Source organism: Rhinolophus ferrumequinum, chromosome 12 (assembly GCF_004115265.2).
Source record: "Rhinolophus ferrumequinum isolate MPI-CBG mRhiFer1 chromosome 12, mRhiFer1_v1.p, whole genome shotgun sequence".
Taxonomy (NCBI): Eukaryota; Metazoa; Chordata; class Mammalia; order Chiroptera; family Rhinolophidae; genus Rhinolophus; species Rhinolophus ferrumequinum.
In genome coordinates, this window is record NC_046295.1 from 21424386 (window position 1) to 21445150 (window position 20765).

The 20765-nt window shown below is 41.0% G+C and overlaps 1 protein-coding gene across 2 annotated transcripts in view; it reads right to left on the reverse strand.

Moving 5' to 3' along the window:
- Positions 1 to 2008: 2008 nt before the first annotated feature.
- The window catches only part of SH3GL2 (SH3 domain containing GRB2 like 2, endophilin A1), a 196639-nt gene continuing 177882 nt past the window's right edge, over positions 2009 to 20765 (reverse strand). Inside the window, exons 4-9 of one of the 2 annotated variants that reach the window (XM_033123674.1) lie at positions 12392 to 12535; positions 11363 to 11496; positions 9359 to 9517; positions 7741 to 7844; positions 5903 to 6033; positions 2009 to 3576 (exon numbers count right to left, since the gene is read on the reverse strand). In XM_033123674.1, coding sequence (XP_032979565.1) covers positions 3377 to 3576; positions 5903 to 6033; positions 7741 to 7844; positions 9359 to 9517; positions 11363 to 11496; positions 12392 to 12535 — 872 coding nt within the window. In that variant the 3' untranslated portion in view covers positions 2009 to 3376. The remainder of the gene's footprint in view (positions 3577 to 5902; positions 6034 to 7740; positions 7845 to 9358; positions 9518 to 11362; positions 11497 to 12391; positions 12536 to 20765) is intronic. The other variant, XM_033123675.1, reaches the window with a different exon arrangement.

Here is a 20765-nt window from a genome sequence, read left to right on the forward strand (position 1 = left end):
AAGAAAATTTTCTCTTTCAAACCCGTCAAGACATATTAGAAAAATAAATGAGACGAATTGCCTCACCGAACTTGTTTTCCATTTTGGTTCAGTTTACTTCTGTTTCTGTTTTCACCTCAGACAGTTCATTCTGTGATCAGTTTTAGAAGAACAAGTGTTTTGGGGTGGGTTCAACATTCCCAGTGGCGGTCCACAGTTCTCTGTTCTTCTCTATATTTCAAGTTTTGTAAAAAGGAATTTATTACACTTCAATAAAAATAAGGAATCCAGACAGTTCTGAATCTGGCAAGTGCATTAATGGTCTCCAAAACTTCCTTAAATAAATATTTAAATATTAAGCTCTTCCTGGAAACTATGGTTATGGTACTTCTATTTCAATTGACGTTGATTCATAAGGAGATCACTCTTTTCAGTGCAGGCTCTTGCTATTAGTTTCCCTTTGGAGTCACAGAACTATTACACAGGCACAGTCACATGTGAATGTGTGACTTTAAAGGCAATGGAATGCTTTATTAGTTCAAATATGGTTGAATACATATATGTCTCTTTCTGGATTTGCTCTTCTGCACAGACATCATTTTTCCTATCATTGCATCAACACCACACTATCCTAATTATTATGATTTTATGTTTAATATACAGAAATAGTAAGTCTTTCAACTTCATTGTTATTCAAGAAGAAATATCTCTTTGCTGTTCCACATACATTTTATAATATGCTTGTCAATTTTTACACACACAGGAAAACTGAGATTTTGGTTGAAATTGCACTAAATCTATAGATCAAATGGGGACAAAAAACATCTTTACATGTTGAGTTTTCCAGTCCATAAACACAGACTATCTCTAGCCTTATTAAAGTCTTCTTTATTTTTTCTCAAACATGTTTCATAATTGTCTATGTAAAAATCGCATATAATTATTACTCACATTTATACTTGTGAGTTTGATTTTTTTGATGTCTTTATAAATGATATATTTTTTAAATCCGTTTTTTGTATTTATTTGTTACTGGTATATAGAAATATTTTTTAGATATTGATCTTATATCCAGTAATCCTATGAAATTTGCTTATTGATTCTAATAGTTTATCTGTGATCCTCTGGATTTTCTCCACTCATAATAATGTCATTGGTAATATCTTTTTTAAATTGGTTTTAAGAATTTATCTGTGATACTCTAACTCATGTAGCTAGCAAAAATATTATTTTCATGTTAGAGGAGTTCACATATAGAACTTAGTATATTAGATTAAAACTAGACGTCTGGAGTATTTGCCTCCGTATGGAAGAATACAAAGGGCACCCAATACATAAAGAACATGTTTATTTTCTCAGGAGCTTGGGAAATACATATTTTGTGTGGACTGTTTCCCTATCTCCACCCCTAAACCTCCCTCCAGCGCCTCCCCATACCCACATATACACACCAAGAGAAACAATGCTGGCTTCTGACCAGTTAGTACCGTGTTTCCCTGAAAAATAAGACCTAACCGGAAAATAAGCCCTAGCATGATTTTTCAGGAGGACATCCCCTGAACATAAGCCTTAATGCGTCTTTTGGAGCACATCTTAATATAAGACCTGGTCTTATTTTCAGGAAAACACGGTATTTCCTTGTGTACTTCTTTCTCTTTAAGCCCGAAAGAAAACAAAAGACTGGTTGAAATGGTGTATTTTATTTGCCCATCTGAACATTATACTCTTCTAATATCACCATTGATGATAACTCATTCAACTTCTAGAAGACCTCTTCTTCCCACTTTCATATCCTCTCTCCAAAATTTCCTCCTTTCTGGTGTTATCAAGAAGTTACCAGTGTCCAGGCTTGCTTGATCCTTGACGATAGAACTTTTCCTGCTTACAGAGAAGTGGTTGCATCTGACTTTGCATCTGAGGTTGGAACCAGGTCTGGTATGGTTGTATCAAAAGCAACGGGGAAATGGGCCTTAGTCCACCCCCTATAGGACCAAAGAACTGACACAAAATAAAGGGCCAGAGCCTTTGGTTCTGTCTTCAGCAATGTTTATTGGAAACAGCGATGCTTCCTGTGGTAAGAGTTTGTACATTAAGCAGTAAGATTTGCCTTTCACTCCACATGATCCACTACCGCAGGTGGCACATCCGAAGCAGCACGTTAAACCTCTCAGAGAATCTGCATAGCTAGATAAATAGAACTCTGGATAGAAACTAACAGGGCTATAATGACTGGTACAAAAGAAAACACTCATAAATTTACACACAGCGCTGTACACACAAAAGGAAGATGAGATCAAAGGGACAGAGATAAAAGTAACGACTGAATTGGGAAAGAGTTTTGCATATGCAGCCACGCACCTTAAACCGCTAAACACAAAAATCATCTTTATTTGGTCCTCATTGAGGGCAGAATATGCACAAATGATGTTCAGAGAACACAAGGTGAAAGTGGAAAGAAAAGGTGTTTACTGTTTCTTGGTCTATGAACTAAGGGAAGAATGATCTCTAGTGTTTTTCTCCTTGGGTCTCGGTGTCAAACGGATTCATGAAACACATAACTCATAAATAAAACTGAAGTGAAGATAGGTGTTCCCTCTTCCCAGTACCTTCAGAAATGCCCTCAATACAGATATCATTTCTGTGCAGCAAGAAATTCAAGCTTGGAAATCAGATCTCCACAATTCCTCATAAAGGAGAGTCTCCTCTTTTCAACTCCTTCCACAATATGCTGATTACTACTTGTTTTACTTAGAAATAAAATGGGAGTTTCCCTTTGGCTTTAGCAGCAGGGAGGGAAGAGAACTGGCTGTACCTCAGAGATAGGCAGCGGGAGGAAGAAAGGTGAATGTTTTCAGAGAAGACTTTGAATCCGCACTCAACACTTTTTCTACCAAGAGCATCAAGGGAATAACTCATTCAGACCAGAAGACAATTTGCTGGTGAGGGAGGCTTTCTTCCACAATTCTGTGACTCACATATTTGGGAGGGGACAATGTGAAAGCCAAGACTTTCTCCTGTTTAAATGGAGAACCTGAGACCTGGCGATGGCCCCTGGGTGATAGATAATATCTTCAGTAGGATGGTTTTTCTGGGATGTGGCGCAGGGTCATTATTTTAAGAAGCCACAGCCTCCTGAGAACTGTGTGAACGGCAGGTCTCTGACTGGCTGGCCTTAGATGGTGTTTCAAAAGCACATGCCATGCCTACCAGGCTGAGAAGATACCATCCATCACCATGACTCCTTTGGGGTCACACACGTCAACCACAGACACGTGGTGGGGCTTGATGACTTGGACCACTGCGGCCTGCACTTGGGATGTGTTGTGAGCTGCATTACCAAAGCAGTGGTAAAACGTGACTATCTGGGTCAAGAGGAGGTGAGCCAGCGCGTTACACACTAATGGGGCAGGGCGACCAGAATTTCCACGTAATTGATAGGGAAGAAGCCTGACTGGCCATGAAGCATCCCCTCATACCAGTTCTCATCAATTTGGTTAGTGAGTGTGATGATATCACCCTCTTTAAACCCCAATTCCCCTTCATTTTCGGGTTCAAAGTCGTACAGAGCTCGGCAGCAGGGCTGATCCATCGGGACACCTGAGTCAGAGCAGGAGAGAAGAACACAGGAAGACAAGGGGAATTTAACTCGTGTATCTGCCATCTGCGACACCCACCTGCTGTCCCCTCAGGTTCCCCCCATGCGCCCCTTCCTGCCGAAGCTTCCTCTTTCTACTCGCCCCCAGTGTCCACTGCGTGGCATCTCCCCTCACCAGTCTTCAGAAGCTTTCTCAGATTTCTGGAAGTTGTTGGATTCCTGTTTTCTGTTTCCAGTATGAAAAATGGCCACGTCTATTCTTATGATATGTACAAGAGAATCTACGAAGGCTTGCTGCCTTCCTGACAATGCCCGGTAATGGGAGACTCAACAACTTAATGAGTTTGAAGGAGATTTAGGTACATAAATTCTGTACCTGCAAAGCAGGACCAGAATTCTTTCCATGTTAGCACTTCAAAACTTCTGAACATGTGAAATAGCACAGTTAAGTACGATGCTTTGCAACCTCAGAATAACAGTGCGGTTCTCGCTTTTTAAGAAGAAATAGTCCAACCTCTGAAAATCGGCTATAACGTGGTGAAAACACAACAGAAAACACTGGATTCAAATTTGAACTCTGTGTGACCTTGCCCAAGGCACTTCACTCTTAGTTTCTTTGTCTAACAACTCACTTCACAGTACTGTTATACCTAGTAAATGAGATTATGCAAAAAAAAAAAAATTATATAATTTACCCTTTGTAAACTGTTGCATGTATAAATATGGGAAGTGCATCAGCGTTACGGCATATAAACAATAATGTACTTTACCTTGAGTAAAATAATGAAAGATAGAGTCCTATCTTAAGAGGGATCTATGTTAAATGACCAAATATATTAATATGGCACGCGACTCAGAAAAGTGCATACAGCTCCCATGCCATCTACATGGCTTTGAAGGGAATATATTTTCTTACTTAAAGAAAGCAGAAAGAAGAGTGAAATATGCGGCTGGTTTCTGAGCAGGAAGAAGTGAGTCACACATAACTTATATGACTAGTCCTTGTAGCCAGCTAACTTCTAAGGGCCACTCCTGTCTATACCCCACACTGTGTCTGAACAGTAGAGGTGAACACAAGGGCAGAGGCCCCAACTCTCATCTCAACCTTCCTTTGTCCTGCATAGTCTCCTAAGAACATCTCATACCCTGTGTCCCCGAAAATAAGACCCAACCGGACAATCAGCTCTAATTCATCTTTTGGAGCAAAAATTAACATGAGACTCGGTCTTATTTTACTATAAGACCAGGTATGATATGATATGATATGATATGATATGATATGATATGATATGATATGATATGATATATAATACTGGATATAATATAATATAATGTAATATAATATAATATAATATAATAATATAATACTGTGTCCAATATAATATAATTACTGGGTATTATATTAATTTTTGCTCCAAAAGACACATTAGCGCTGAGGACTTGTTTTCAGGGAAACACGGTAGAGAGTGTCCTGCTGTAGAAAATCAACCACTGGAGATACAGGAGAGATAGTAGAAAGCTGCTTCTCTTTAAAATCCATATCCAGTAAAAGACGGTTTCCACTTCTTCAACCAGGCAAATCTTAAGGTTGAAAATATGTCAAGCACTAGCTTTTGTCTAAATTGTGAGTACGGGGTGCAGAGCAGTGATGCCAAACAAAAGAATACATATTGGGTATGTATCAATATTCCTGACAGAAAGTGAATTTCAGCTTTTATTGAACCAACTTCAGCAACCATGACATGATGAACTGGTTGGATGGTGAGAGGAGTAGGGAAATCTAGCAGATGTTCATCTGCAAATATTTTCACACATATGCTCCTGTGACTCAAGAAATCCAACTCAGCGTGTTCCTGGAGCTGCTGCCTGTGGGTTTATGTGAGTATATGTGGGCATGCATGGCCCAGGGGCATTCACTCTTATGCATGCTGGAAACACAGAAGGGGGAAAACAGAAAAAACAATGGCATCCCAGCACCAAACTGACATGTTAAGCTGATGTTATGACCACATAGGAGGATCAAAATCAAATGTGTTAGTTAGGAGTTGAAGAAAGTATTGATGACGGAAAGTGAGAGAAAAGGGGACAAGGGACACAACAGTTTTATAGATGACAGAAAAGGGAAAAAAAGGAAAATAAACGATCAATGAGAAAAGAAGGAAGAGTCCTTTAAAAGAGTTTCTACCTGATAAAACCAGCCTGTGGGTAGATTTACCACTGTATATTTCCTATGCTGCCAGGTTGGACTGCTCCTAGAATTTCTGGAAAAGTGTCTGTGGGATGTGCCCAAGGTCCATGTAATGGGGTCTGTAAGTCTCAGCTCCTTACCTGTAGGTTTGGGGGTGCCTGTGTGGGAGAGGCCCCCGTTGGGTTGAGTACTGTCTCCCATTGGAAACTCCAGGCTCATCCTCGGTTTAGGCTGATACTCCCTTCTAGGCTGAGATGAAGCTTGTCTTATTCTGCATTGAAAAGAAAAAAGGGGAGAAAAAAGAGTATGTAGCCAATTAAGAAGCAAAAAGAAAAGCATTAAAATCTGGGAAATGCTTGGGTCACCCACCAATCTACCACTGTGGAGCAGGGGAAATCTGAAAAGGTTCCTTCATTTTCTTATGTGACTATGCGTCTGCTTTCGGTAATGTCCCTCTATGGTCATACCCTTGCTTTCCTGTCTTCATCCTTCCTCTCAATCCCTCACTTCCTCCCTCACTTATTCAGAGCTCACTTTGCAGTGTGCTAGGTGTCAGGAACACAAAGATGAATAAGGCACAATTCTTGCCCTCAAGCAACGTACGGTCTGTAGGGGAGACATAACATACACAACCAATTACCATAAATTGTAACAGTAAATGCTGTTATGGAGATATGAACAAAATGCTACAGGAACACGGGGGAAAAGGGTGCAGGGGGCATCTACCTGTGCATGTAGAGCTTGAGAAGGTTTGGAGGGAAGAAAGGAGGAAACACTGTGTGCTCTTAGAGCAGTGAGCAGTTTGTGATGTAGGAAGGGGAAAAGAAATGAAGGAAGACCGGAGGAAGGTGGAAAGGTCCAGCCAGTAAGTGTATTCTGCACACCCCTAAGTATTTTGCACAGTTTCAGGTGTTCACTAAGCAAAGTGTACAAGAGATTGGCAAGGGTGGGAGAATTTAAGGTATGGTGATAGCAGATGACATCACAAACACATACAATATTTCTTTAGCATGTTGAAGTGCATGGTTTTAAACCTTTCTAGAGGCTTCAAAATGTTACACACATTTCCACACGGGTGCACTGTGGGAAGCTGAACAATCAAAGCACTAATCAGGGAAAATACTGAAGAGAGGAAGAGGCTGGCCAGATGGAATAATGGGAACAGTGAGGCCATTTCCCCAGCGCAGTACAATGACTGGAGGCTCCACTGTGCATTTAGCCATCGCATCAGCTATTGAGTCTATTTTGGCCATGAGCTGAGAATAAAGGCTGCTGAGGTGACCCCTTGACGTAGGGACGTTAGGGAAATCATCCTGTTTAATCTGCCTAAATAACGTAACACAGCTGTGCAGGCTTCCCCCACACTCCAGGGAGCCCCATTCATGAAGAAAACAACCACAGCCCTGCTGTTCTACCTCCTGAGGAGGTAGAACAGGCATAAGAAAGCAGCCCCCACAGTTGCACTTTGTCACCAGTCAGGGAAACAAAGTGTGAAAAGATCCAAGCTCTCAAACAGGTTCAGCTTGTTCATGAACCCCACTGGATCACTGTATGACCCAGGGCTACTTCAGGTCGCTGAGCCTCAGTTTGCTCAGCTGTTAGACGAGGCAAACAATCCTCAGCCTACAGGGCTGTTATATGAGTGATGAGGATATGCCTTTAGGACCCACACAGAACAGATGGTCAGTAAGCTGCATCCATTATCACTGGAGCATCCTGATGTCCCTGCTGTGGTAACTAAAATATAATCCAAGTATCACGCTCTTATAAATACCAGATTAGATTCAACAGAACAAAGTAAAACAAAGCACAAGACAAAATAAAATCTAAACGAATGATTCCCAGTTGCCTCTGTAGGATCAACAGGAATTTGAGCAGAAGTTTTTCTTCAAATGTATCCTATTATTTCCATTATTTCGTCACACATCATGCCATAGCAAGAAAATGGAACTGTGAAATGCAGGGGGCTGCAATATACCTTTCTTCCAGTCTGACGGTGACTTGCTGCAGTATCTGGACGGCCTGCTTATGGTACTCCAGCTGGGCCTGGACGAGCGCAGAGAGCTGGCTCACCTGTTCGATCTGCAGACCAGTGGGAGGAAATCACGCCTTTGTTACCACATTTCTGTCCTTAAGCAGCCTCTACTATCTGGCACATAAAACAGAGCTGCCCCTGACACAGATCCCTGTGCTCGGTCATGCCGTGACCATGTGGTGAGCCAGGCTAAGACACAGAGTTTTACAGGCTCCAAATCGATTAAAGATAAAGTGCCCTTATGCTTGGAAACTCCAGTACCGTGAGGAGATGCAACTCAAGTCAGAATCCTGACGATCGCATAACTCTCACCAAACAGGCTCATGCTTAGCTAGAACCTTCTGATGAGGGTTTGGCTGATTTTATTGATTTCCTATAGGAAAACACACATTGATGAAAGGAGTCATCGCTCTCTATACTTTTCATGCTAAGTCAATATTAGTACTGTTAATAAAAATGTGAATATTGATTTCTCACATGAGGCACCACGGGAGGCAGTGTAGTGTGACGGAAAATCTTTTGTCCTCTTTGAGCCTCATCTGTAATGTAAAGGAGTTGGGTCAAGTGACCTTTGGGTTCATTCCAGCGCTAATAGTCTAAGCATCCTTGGTTACCCTCCATTTGGCAGCTTGTGTTGTGTTCTGGTTGACTAGTGGCCTCCACGTCAACAGAGGCAATGCTGCCTCCTGCGTTTTGCAGCCCTGGGAACAAGGAAGGAGCACTTCATTCAGGTCACCCCTCATTCCTACAGCATTCCTCAGCAGTAGGTAGGCGGACAAGTTGTTGTACATAAACAGAAGCACAAACCTGCACTGTCTCTGGGTGGTGAGAAAGTCTGGATGTGGTCAGCACACCTTCCCTGTGCTCAGCACTCAGCACTCAGGGCAAAGCAGTTACGTGATAAGTACACAAAGGCTCTGTAAACATCCTGGCAGAAGCTGGTCAACAACTGATGGGCCCGCAGGTGGGGAGCAAGGACAGGAAAGCTAATTACCAGGTTTTACGGCATAAGTGGTCGGACATAACTTTCAGAGCCACGGATAATAATACACTACTCTGGAAATGTGAAAGCGTGCCCCAAAGGTAGTATCCATGCGTATACCACAGTCATCAATCTCAGCTGAAATTACCTTTTGCAAAAAAGTCAAAATACAGAACATCTTAACCTACATTGGACACTCACTTCTAAATGCATTTTAGTCGATATTCTTATACAACCTGAAGTCAATGCGCTCTGCCTTTCAACAGAGTATTTTTCTGAGCTATTTGATGACAAGTGGATCATCAGAAACATTCTTTGTTTCCCCGCTATTAGGAATATTTTAAGATCATTAGTAGATAAAAATGTAGTTAAATCAAACAATAGGAATACAGAAAACAATTTTACCATTTCTCCATCTACTTTATAGTTTCAAAATATTTAAAAGAAATAACTCTCTATTGAAGTTCTCACCACATAGTGTGATCAGATATTAGCATGGTTAATTATATAATCCTTTGGAACACTAATCTTGTACCTCAATGGCAAGATTCAGTTAAAAACCACAAGAGAGTAACTCACATCCATCTCTAAGAGATTGAACATGCTTGACTCAGCAATTTCTTTAGACTCATCAAATTTCTCCAGAGCTTGACGGAGCTCTTCATCTGGAATCTTGCCTTGTCGTTTCTTCTTATAATCGAAGTCCAGCCGTCGACCCTCCAGCTTCTTTAGATGATGCTGAAAAAGGCACAGGCAGGAATATGCTTTGGAAAGGATTCATGGAAAAGTCCTACATACAACTCACTTTCACATCATGCCTATTTTCTTCCAAAATAAGACAGGCTAAATTCTAAAATATCATGTCTCCAGAAAAGTAAAGAAACATGCATCAGTGGGGCAAATGCTTCCAAAGGCTACATGTGGGAAAATATCTTTAAAAATAATTAAAAGCAAGAAAGAAATTGTGGGAGATACAAGTGCCCTTTATTTTCTGCCTTAGTTGGGGCAAAGCCAAGCTAGAATATATCTTTCCCCCCTGACAGAAGCTGGGGATATGTCAACACGCCCTACACATGTGGAATGTACAGGCACACAGGGCCCACAAGTCCCCATCTTCAGAAGAAATGGTATCTCATGAGAAAGCAGGATAAAAAAAAAAAAAAACACTTTCTTTGAAATGAAGTGAGAAAATGGCACTCTTGCTTTTTTGAATCATAGAGCACTAGCGCTAGAAAGGACTTATCTTTGTGGTTATCCAATCTATTAGAATCACCTTATTAATTACTATTAAATGCTTACTTAAAATATAGATTCCTGGTCATCTAACTGGTAATATCAAGGCCTGTGGCCTAGGAATCAATATAGTAGCACTTATTCTAGTTGACTGAAGCAGCTTTCAGGGAAACACTCATTAGTTTAAGTCTCCCATTTGACACTCAGGCACGAAACCTAACTTGGAAGGGACTTAGAGGGGCCTAAAGCCCCACAGTGCACTTCGGTCCCTCCTTGCTTCATCCCTACCACGTGGCTGCCCAGTCTCTGCCCAACAGCTTTAGTAACCAAGTGGAAAAGTAGTTTCCCAAAGCTACAAAGTGTTTTTTCCTAAGAGATGCAGTGTTCCACTACTAATGGGTGGGAGAACGTGCTGGTTTTTCCCTGGATCCTGGGTGTGTACAGAAAGAAAGGGAAGGAGAAGAAAACAGAGGAGGGGTAGTAAAGAAATGAGAAGGAAAGGAACAAGAAACATATCCTAGACCTTCCTGCCTCTGATCCATGTTCTGATCCAAGCTAAATGTTTATTCCTTTGGAAGGAATACTGCTATAAAACATTTGCACTTGCAGGCAGCTGCAGGGCAGAGTACTAGGTCAGAGTTACATTTTAGACTTAGAGTGAGTCAGCCCCTTACTAAGTATGCAACGTTGAGCAAGTGGTAGGGCTGAAGGAGATTTCACCCAGAATAAGGAGATCCAGGAGGCGTCCAGTTCACAATAAAGAAAATTAAATTTCCGACAGGCTCAACAAATATTTGTTGAAAGGAATGAACAAACATTACACACCTAGATAGAGTTAAAGCCTGTTGAACTTTATTTGGAACAGCGCAACTGTTCTATGTGTCTTAGAAAGAGAACAGTCGGGTATGCTTCCTCAATCCTAGTAACTGTTATAAAGATAGAAAAATACGTGTTTATAGAATGACACAGTAACTATGTATTTAAGCTAACAACTGGTACAGGTAACATTTTAGAGGGTGAAATCAGCCCAGAAAACCATAGAATAATTAATAAAATTTTGTATTACAAAGGAAAGGATATTACCCGTCTGGAGAGAAAGGGCTTTAAAAATCTTGAAAATTTAAAGTGAAGAAGTCAAATGTAATATTCATGAGTGGAACAGTCCTAATAGTGGGGCAAAAAGTATTGCATTTCTGGTTTCCCTCAATTTATCTGGCTAGACTGTTTTGCAATTCACGTGCTCAGGGCTGACAACATGCATGGCAAGCTTGAAAACGGATTTCTTAAGGAAAAGGGCACCTGCATGTATAACTGAAATTGCCCACTCCCCAAAGGACTAGTTGCAGATACCTGAATTTCCCTCAGATCTTTGTCATGAAGATTCTGAAGGGGGTCAATGAAGTTTTGCTTTACTTCCATGTCTAAAGAGTCTTTCACCTCCGAGAGCTCCCGCATGGCCTCCCCTACCTCACCGAGCGCTGGGCCTGGAGGGGAGAATGAAGCCCTTGCTTGTTAAAGAGCAGAGTAAAATGCATCTGGAATAATAGGGCCCATCACAGAGGAAAACCCACGGATTTTGGCTTGTCTTCTGAAGACAACCGAGCTAAGAGACAGTAAGTATATGATGTCCTCCAGAGAACAGCGGGTATACCACCTTAGACAATTCATACCGGCAAGACTCAATGCCCACTAAGTAGGTGGTATCTCTTATACAATTCTGCTTTTGCTTTGAAAAGCAATTTGAGAAGCTCCCTGCCCTCCCTTGTAGTTACCAGCATTCCTTAATAGGAAACCTGCTGAAGGCCAATTCATTTAGCAGAAGTTAATAGCAGGAACAGATAACCGAGTTCAACCAGGAAAAACAGGCGTTTGCTAAGACCTCACATCACAATGGGATGAAAAAGGAAGGGGTTTAGTATGGTAGCTGAGGATCAGAGGACGGAGAGGGGAAGGAATAATATGCCTGGCATCTCACCTGAGGTAGTAGAATTAGGTACCACATACGAAAGGGCAGAGCTCTGAGAGAAAGCTCACGGGGCAGGGTATTGCATCATGTTCATTGTGACAATTTGCTCTGCCCTGATATCCAGTTACTGCCAGACACACTCAAGAGTAAGTGGCCAGACATCTGGATATATCAACCAGCTACTGTCAAGACTTGGATCTCAACAAGGAAAAAGAACATACATAAAACTTCTACAACAAATCACACTAAAAATGACGAAACAACTCTGAAAATAATTTTTTGGCCTACGAGCACAAGGCTAACTGAGAATTAAAACATAAAATGGTTTGAATACTTTCCTACAGAGTTTCCTTCGGGCACTAACACCCCCGTGGACAAAGAAAAGAATTAAAATGTGAGAAAGCACTAGTTACCAAAGTTGCATTCATCCCCAAGCTCTCTTCCGAACTTGAGCATGGCCTCTGCGAGCAGTGCTTCCGCCTGAGGGTAGCCTGGCCCTTTCTCCTGGCCACGGATTTTTGACATGGTGTTGATCATGCTGAGTTTAGCTCTGGAAGCTGAAGGCAAAGAGACAAAAAGCTTTCAAAGTAGTGAATGTGATCAAGCAGAAACAGGGCTGGATAGAGAATCCGGCCTTAACCAGTCTGCAAACCAGCTCAGCCACTGAAAACTGTCACTTCACTTTCCTAGCTTCAGTGTCTTCGTTGACAATATGTGAGGGTTGCTTCATAGGTGGGTAGAGGTAGATTTTTTTTTTTTTTTTTTTTTTTTTATCACTAAACTCTCCCTTTCTCTCCAAATCTTCTAAGGACGTTAGCAGAAAAGTCAAAGCTCTTCCAGGTGAAGATCCCATCCTCACGTGCTCCTCCCCTCTTCTTGTGCTTGTTCTGGTCCTTTCTCCATGTGGTGGCCCTGGCAGTGACTATGTGAAGCTGGATGGCCCCATAGAAAGCATTTTGAAAACTACTGGATGATGTGCTCTCTACGTTTTAGGATTCTAGTTCTGAATTTCAAATCTAGGCGTCTATGGACTAAAGAAGGAAATTAATTAATTAATTCTTGCAGTGTGGGCCTTAAGCCATGTTTCACTTACACCATGTATAACATAGAACTATTTCCAAAATCACTTCTTAACTAAGATTCTGACGGTAAACACACCCAGGAAGGAAAGAAATACTGTGTTTGTTAAAAGTACTTAGTCATTTCTCTAGCACATACTGCATTTGAAAATTAATTCTGTGTCACAAAGACAGGGTTTTAATTTCTTTTTTGCTTTTATTTTCATAAAAGAAGATGCCTGGAAAGCAATTCCAGTTTTAGAAAAAGAAACTGCTTTATTAATACACTGTTAAAATCAATGATTTACTTGATGCTAGGATACCAGCGCTCCTCAGGTTAATTATTAGCGTCGGGGGGCTGTCCATTAACCTGGGACTGTGCCCAGGATGCCCTCGGCATGGAAACCCCAGAGAACCACAGCTGAAGGCACTTCCAGCATCCCGCGGCTGACGTTTCTTCTTGAACATTTGTTTCAAATAGGCTTTTATTTCGATTTTGGGCTTCAAAGGTCGAGACTGGAGATGAGGCGAGTTCTCATGAGAGGACCCCCTCCAATCCCAGCACCAGGCATGTTACAATGACCAGGGCAGCTATGGCCCCTCCTTTACAAAGTTTAGAGTGAACTGAGGGTAGTATCTATTTGAAAAGCAAGTAGAGTGAAGTGTATATACTAAGTGTCATTCGGGGGATTACACTGAGTCACAGAAACATCTCCCTAGTGTATGGGAGTGAGGCACTGCAAAGCAAACTTGCGGAGGGAAGTGTCTTGAAACTTAGAATCACATAGTAAGCAGCAGTTAGGCTAAATGCAATATGCAAAGCCTGGTGTTAACTTGAAAAAAAAAACACATAAAATTCACATTTATTTACTCTGCTTTTCATAAAAAAGTGTATCATACACGTTCAATTTCAAAAACTGAAAATGCCACGTGATTACACTTTTTTGGCAGGGAAGAGAGCATGAGAGTATATTTTCTAAGGCTTTTCTATAAAAAGCCATATCTGAAATCCAGAAAAGACCCAGCCCCTGCCCTCAAGGTCTCACAGTCTAGTGAGGCATCAGATAAACAGACAGTGGCAACAGACATGATAACAGCAACTATGGCTAACACGTACAGGGTACTGGGGGGACACAGAGGAGTAACAACAGCAGGTCAAAGAGAAATAAACAACAACTAGACGATAAGAAGTACCAAATGAATTGAAAGAAAGGAGATACCTGGAGAGCAAAGAATTTAAATAAAACATACAATTTAAAAATCAACAGAAGCAAAGATGATAAAGTTGAAGCAAATCCCCCTGCCCCAAAGTAGAATAGCAACAACCAAAAAAACAAAAACAAAAACAAAGAGAGAGAGATAAAAATTCAGAAAGCAAACATAAAATCAGGATCTGTCCAGGTCTGGCAGCTGAATAATAGAAATTCCAAAAAAGGAAGAACACAGAAAGAGAAAAGGAAGAAGTTCTTTTTAAAAGCTCAAGAAAATTTCCCCAAACTAACAAACATGTGTTTCCAGATTGAAAGAGTCCATTGAACATCCAGCACTATGGATCAAAGGGTCCATACCAAGGACCCTTAATATGGAATTTCATAAAACTGGAGACAAAGAGAAGTTCCTAAAACCTTTCAGAGAGGAAAAATAGGTGACACACAAAATGTCAAGAATAAGAAGAAAATTGAACATAAGAAAACCATGAACATGAGAAATTTCCTCAGAAAACAATGGAGCAATGACTCCTAATTTCTTAGAGAAAATAATCTACAATTCTACACTCAAATTATCAGTGAAGTATAAAGGTAGAATAATGATATTTTGAAGTGCACAGGAAGGTCACAATTTACTCTTCCCAAGCTAATGGAAGAGGTACTCTACCAAAATGAAGGTGTAAATCAAGAGACAGGTATGAAATCTAGAAAAAGGGATCCAGTATAAGGAAAGTGGTGAAAATGACAAAGGGAGGTCTCAAGATGGTCATTATGCATCAAGCATAAGGAGCTGTAGCTGATACTACACATAACTAGGAATGTACAGCTCAGGGAGCCATGAGCTATAAAGGAGCTAGGAGCTCCCCATGTCCCCCAGCGGGATCAAGCTACAGCTGCGCACCACTGTACCTTGCTTTCTAATGTCTCCTTCACTGGCCTCTTCTCCTTCCCTACTCCCCTAACAGGGTTTTCTGGAATCACCTCCCCAATCAACCACTTGTGCTCAAATCCTTGCCTCATGGTTTGCTTTGGGGAAACCCAATCAAAGACATTAACTAATCCAGAACGCAGCATCGGGTATCTCAAAGACGACGAACACCTGACAATTTTCAACGTATTGAGAGGAAATGTGTATGTGTGGCAGAGAGTTTGGGAAAGAATTAGTGAAATATACACAAAAGGTTAAAAAATGAAAAAAAAATTATTAATTCCAGGAAAAAACAAAACGGCTGTTTAAGAAAGGAAATATAGGGTTATTATTCTACATGTCCCAGCTTTGTACAAATTTACAAGGGCATAAAATGTAAATTTTTGAAGAGACTGGCTTTTAAATGTACTAGTGAAATGAGAGAGGGAAAGGATGTGGAAGAATAGGAAAACAAAAAAAGAGCAAACAATTCTCATCTTCCAAATAGGGAATCAAACAGAAAACACCTAAGATTGGAAAACCAACAAGGAGCAATATAAGCATCTCGTTGCAAGATTAGAAACAAAACCCAAAGGAACAGCCAAAAGGATCTTAACAGTGTTGCTTCTGGGACATGGAAATGAGGGAAAGGATGCAATTCCAGGGGACTACTGTTTTCTGTAAAAAAAATCTTTGTAAAACTATACGATTTTTTATAATATGTGCATGTATTACTTCCGTTATAAAAAAAAAAAAACTAAATTTAAAATATTTCCCATTTCTCCTTCCCTCAGGAAAACAATACTCATAGTACCTTGACAATCTAGGCACTGCTCTAACCTCAAGGACCTTTCAATCAAAAAAGCTCAAGTGAAAAAAAAAAAATACGTTCACTGGTGTTGAGAGAATTGGCTGGGAAAAGGTAATAAGGATTAACAGGTGAAATGCCATCAGAAAAACGCCATTCTAGGAACCGGCTTGATGAGTCCACATTCTAGGTGAAATGTATCAGATGAATTTCAACAGCAGGAAGTAAAATTAGGATGACCATAAAAGGCTGATCTGTTCCCCAAAAAGGGCTCCCATTGTTTTGTGTTCTACTAAAAATGGCAGTTTCTTTTTTTGGCCCCCAAATCTGTGCTATCTTTTATGGAAGACAAACAGGCAAAGCTCAATCTAAAATCATCTTCCAACTCTAAAGCATAATCCCTGACGAGCTTTCTAATTCTGGGCACAGCCGAAGGGAAATCGAAGCTCTGCTGAGAGTAAAACAGAAGCTCCGCTCGCCCTGCCAACAGTTATTTTCCTCTGACCTAAAAGCAACGTCTGTGTGAGTCACTGCTCAGTCTCCCTTAAGGTTGCTTATCTAGTGAGGTTAACTAGCTGGGAAAGTTGAAAACTCAGCCCTTGTGCTAAATCTCAGTTTTTTAAACATTTTTACTTCTTAAACCAAATAAACAAACAGGAAAACAAGTCTTGTCTTTCGTGGAAAGCAGCACAGCGTGTTAAAATAAATGTTAGCATTGGGCTTACACAAACAGGTGAAAATCCAGGCTCCAAATCTTACTAGCTGTGCATCCCTGGAAAAATACACCTCATTTGTAAGTGTGTTATCAGTGCTCAGTGATCAAGAGCAAAAAGCGTAACTAGCAGAGACACACACCACAGACCGGGAGACAGGAGAACGCACCTCTTCCTTTCCCCACCATGCTCTCTTGTCTGTGAGATCTGTGCCAGAGAGCTGCACTGTCCCCTTGGTTGGATCAGGAACTACATTTCCCAGAGTCTCTTCCCCACATTTCCCACTTAGAACTGGTCCAAAGTGACAATGTACCAGATGTGGGAGGTGAAGGTAAAGCAGCAGCCTCAATATTCTTCACCAGCTGTGACTGGTGAGAAGAGGTGAGAGACTGAGGCAGAGGTGGAAATGGGTTCCAGCTGTCCTCACGCTTCCCTGCTCTGGGTCCAGCTCTTCTCAAATGCTGCTTCTGCTGCCCGACAGTGATCTCAGGCCCGCCACACACCGTTGGCTGTAAACTTTCAGAGGTAGTAACCTGAGAGAGACAACAACCTTCTACAGCCTTCCACGCCAGAGCCGTTTGCAGTCGTGCTCACCCAGCAGTGGGACCTGCCTGCCTACCTTCCAGATCCCTACGTTCCTTCACTTGGGCCAAGGCTGATCAGTGACCTTTGGCTGATTCTTCAGCTCCACTTTTTTGACCTTTATTTATCCAGATCTTCCCATAAGTGTACAAACTCTGATTCTCATACTAAATCTGTTATTCCATAATATCCACAATGGCTTTGCTGTCCTGATTTAACCCTGCCTGACACCGTGTTTGATGGTCTAATATCGCAACTGACAAAAAATTACGATCTATCCTTGAGAAAGAGCCCTGAAAGTGAGTCAATAAAACTGACTGTCCGTATTTCACTTCTGCAAATCTATGCTTTCAGGATAGTCATAAAAGAGAGAGAATAACTATAGGTAGGAAGGCGTTAGCTGCTAATTGTGGGGAAAATACCAGAAAGGAGAACCAGATGAACAAAGTGGGATTAAGATGCAGACTCGGGAGTTAGACTGTCTGAGTCCAAATGCCGGCTCTATTTCTTGCTAGGTGACTTTGGGCCTCGTTGCCTCCTCTGTAAAATGGCACCTGACTCTCATTGGGTTAGGCTGATGTAAGGACTAAATAACATACTGTATGTTACAATGCTGGCTTACGGTGAACAGTCAATAAATGTTGGATATTTCTGAGTGCCAGACATGCCAGTAAGTTCACTGTGTGATTCTGCATGAGTTACTTAACCTCTCTGAGTCTCAGGGTCTTCATCCATAAAAAGCTGAGGGGAAAAAAAAAAAAAGTATTAATTCCTAAAACTCTTCCAAGTTCCCTTACGTAAGGTGATCCTTCTTAGATATAAGACTTCTCACAGAAAGCATACCCTGGCTTTCAGCTGCAGGAAACTTCTGGCAGTTTCCTGAAGTTGCTAGAACTGTCACTCTTCTTGGAACAGCCTTCCCTCTCTCTATCTACCTGCCTCACACAATCCTTGGTACACCTCTTCTACAAAGTATTTCCCAATCACCCTTTACCTCCTCTGCCTTTAAGTAAGTGACTCCTTCCCTCATTTTATGTCTCCACTGTGTCGGGCTTACACAGATCATATCTCACATGATATTTTCTTTCTTGTTTTTTCAGCATGTCTGTTTCCTGCTACAAGTGGAGAAACTGTATCCTGTTGAATTCCAGCACAGTGCCAAGCATACAGCAGGTGCTTAATTATAAATTGTGAGCTGAACGATTTCATTTAAAAGTTTTCATTTTTTGTAAAATTCTTCTGCAAATATACCTGTTTTCCTAATCCTTAGAAAACGACTGCACTGTTTAAAAGCACAGAGACCTCCTATTATGCTCTGAAGAAAGCTAGAGGCTGCTGATAAGCCCTAATTATACACGGACTCTGCTATCTGACAGGATGGCTTGGGCCAACAGGCCATGCTGACAGCAACCTGGCCTGCCGTGCTTCCCTCACACAGACTGGAGTGTAAGAATTTTGAAGCTGCTGGGTCTTTCATGTCTTCTGATTCCATTTCCTAAAGTGCAGATGAGGGGACTCCCACTTCCCATTCACTCTTATTAATACTGATGCTTGGGAAGTAATTCACCTCTGAATGACACCATAAAAAACTGCTTTATGCGAAAATGATAAGAAACTAATCACCCAAACTCCTACAATCGGGAAATAGGTTCCCATTTCCCCCACAGGAGAAGGTTCCCAAGCTAACTGATGAGCCCTGGCTGAGGAATAAAATAGATCCAAATATGAAGAAGCAATCAATAAATTACAATGGAAACAATTAGGTCTTCCCCCCCTAAGGAAAAATTCTGAATTTGCACTGCCTGACTGAATTGCTACTTACTAATAATCTGCTTTTCAAAGACTTTTTTTCTGTGATGCAAATGAGCAAAATGAGTATTTATGAAGCACCTACTATGTGAAAGGAACTATGCTAGGGAGACTCTGAGAGAAGCCAGGCCCAGCCTCTGCTCCCAGTGAGAGACCCACTCCACTCACTGCGATCCAGTCAGACATGGGCCATCCTGTGGACAAGGTTATAATGCAGTATCCACGTCACAGAAGAGAGCAATGCCTTCTGCCTTGAAGAGTCAGGCTGGGAAGGCGTACGGAACAGGTGACACTTGAGCTGTGCTCAAGAATGGGCTGTAAAGGGAGAGCCATTGGAAAGGACATTCCAGGCATCTGGAGACGATAAGCAGAGGTACATGAAAGTGCCTGATGTATCTGGAAACTTCAAAAGGTCCGTGATTTAGGGAACGAGGCTGCAAAGGCTGTGAGCTGGGCTGTGGAGGGCCTTCAACATCATGCTAAGGAGCTTAGATTCTATTTTGTAGACAATGATTCCCATCCAAGGTTTCTGACAGAGAGTTATTTACGATCTAGCCCCTTAAAGGGGCTTTAATTCAAATTAAATCAGATTTAGGTTTGGCAAAAAAGATTCCTATCATTAATACAGGGAACGTAGGAAGTGGAAAGGAAGGCGTTGCCCCAAAGTGGGAAGACAACTATTACAGTATTAAGAGAATACTGTAATACATGAGTCCTAAGGAAAGAGGAGAAAAAGAGATGAATTACAGAATCCTTTGGAGAGTAGAAGAGGACCAGATGACTGATTAAATACGAGGAGAAAGAAGAGGGACATCTGGGATGATGTTTGGGCAATGGGGGGCTGCCCGTTAGAATCACCTGAGGAGTTTTTTAAATTATTGATTCCTTCAGAATTGGTACTGGGTCTTCTAAATTCCATAAGGAAAAATACTGACTCATGACTCCATCTCATACTATACCTAACTAAAATCAATTCCAGGTGGGTTGCAGATCTAATTATGGAAGGAAATACAGCACAACTTCTAGAAAATGATATAGGAGAACATATTCATGGCTTGGAGAGCATGCAAATACTTCTTAAAATAGGTTAAAAAACATCAATAAAGAAAAATATTTATAAAGTGCATTATATTAAAATTAAGAAACCCCTTCTTTCAAAAGAACTTCTTAAGAGTTAAAAAGCAACCAACAAAGCGAGTTAAAGACATTCACGGTACTTATATCAAAGTAGAATTTGCGTGCAGAATAAAATAACAAACTCCTATTAAGAAACTCCTAATAAGAAAACAATAGCCCAATTTAAAAAAAAAAAAAGGGTAAGAGACCCGAACAGACACCTCACAAAAGAAAATATCTAAATATCTAATTAGCATCTGAAAGATGTTCAACTTCATTAGTTATTTTGGCAATGCAAATACAGTCACACCGAAACATACCCATAAGAATGGTTAAAGTGAAAAAAAAAAAATACAGAAAACATCAAATGTTTAGAGAGTATAGAACAGGCTGAACTCTCAAATACTGCTGGTGGAGTATGAATTGATAGGGCATTTTGGGAAACAATTTGGAAGTATCTACTAAACCTGAACAGACATATACCCTGTGCCTCAGCAATTCCACCTGTAGGTACATATCCATCATAAATGTGTACATGTATAACAGACATGTCCAAAAATGGGCAATTCAAAAGAGTCAAAAACAT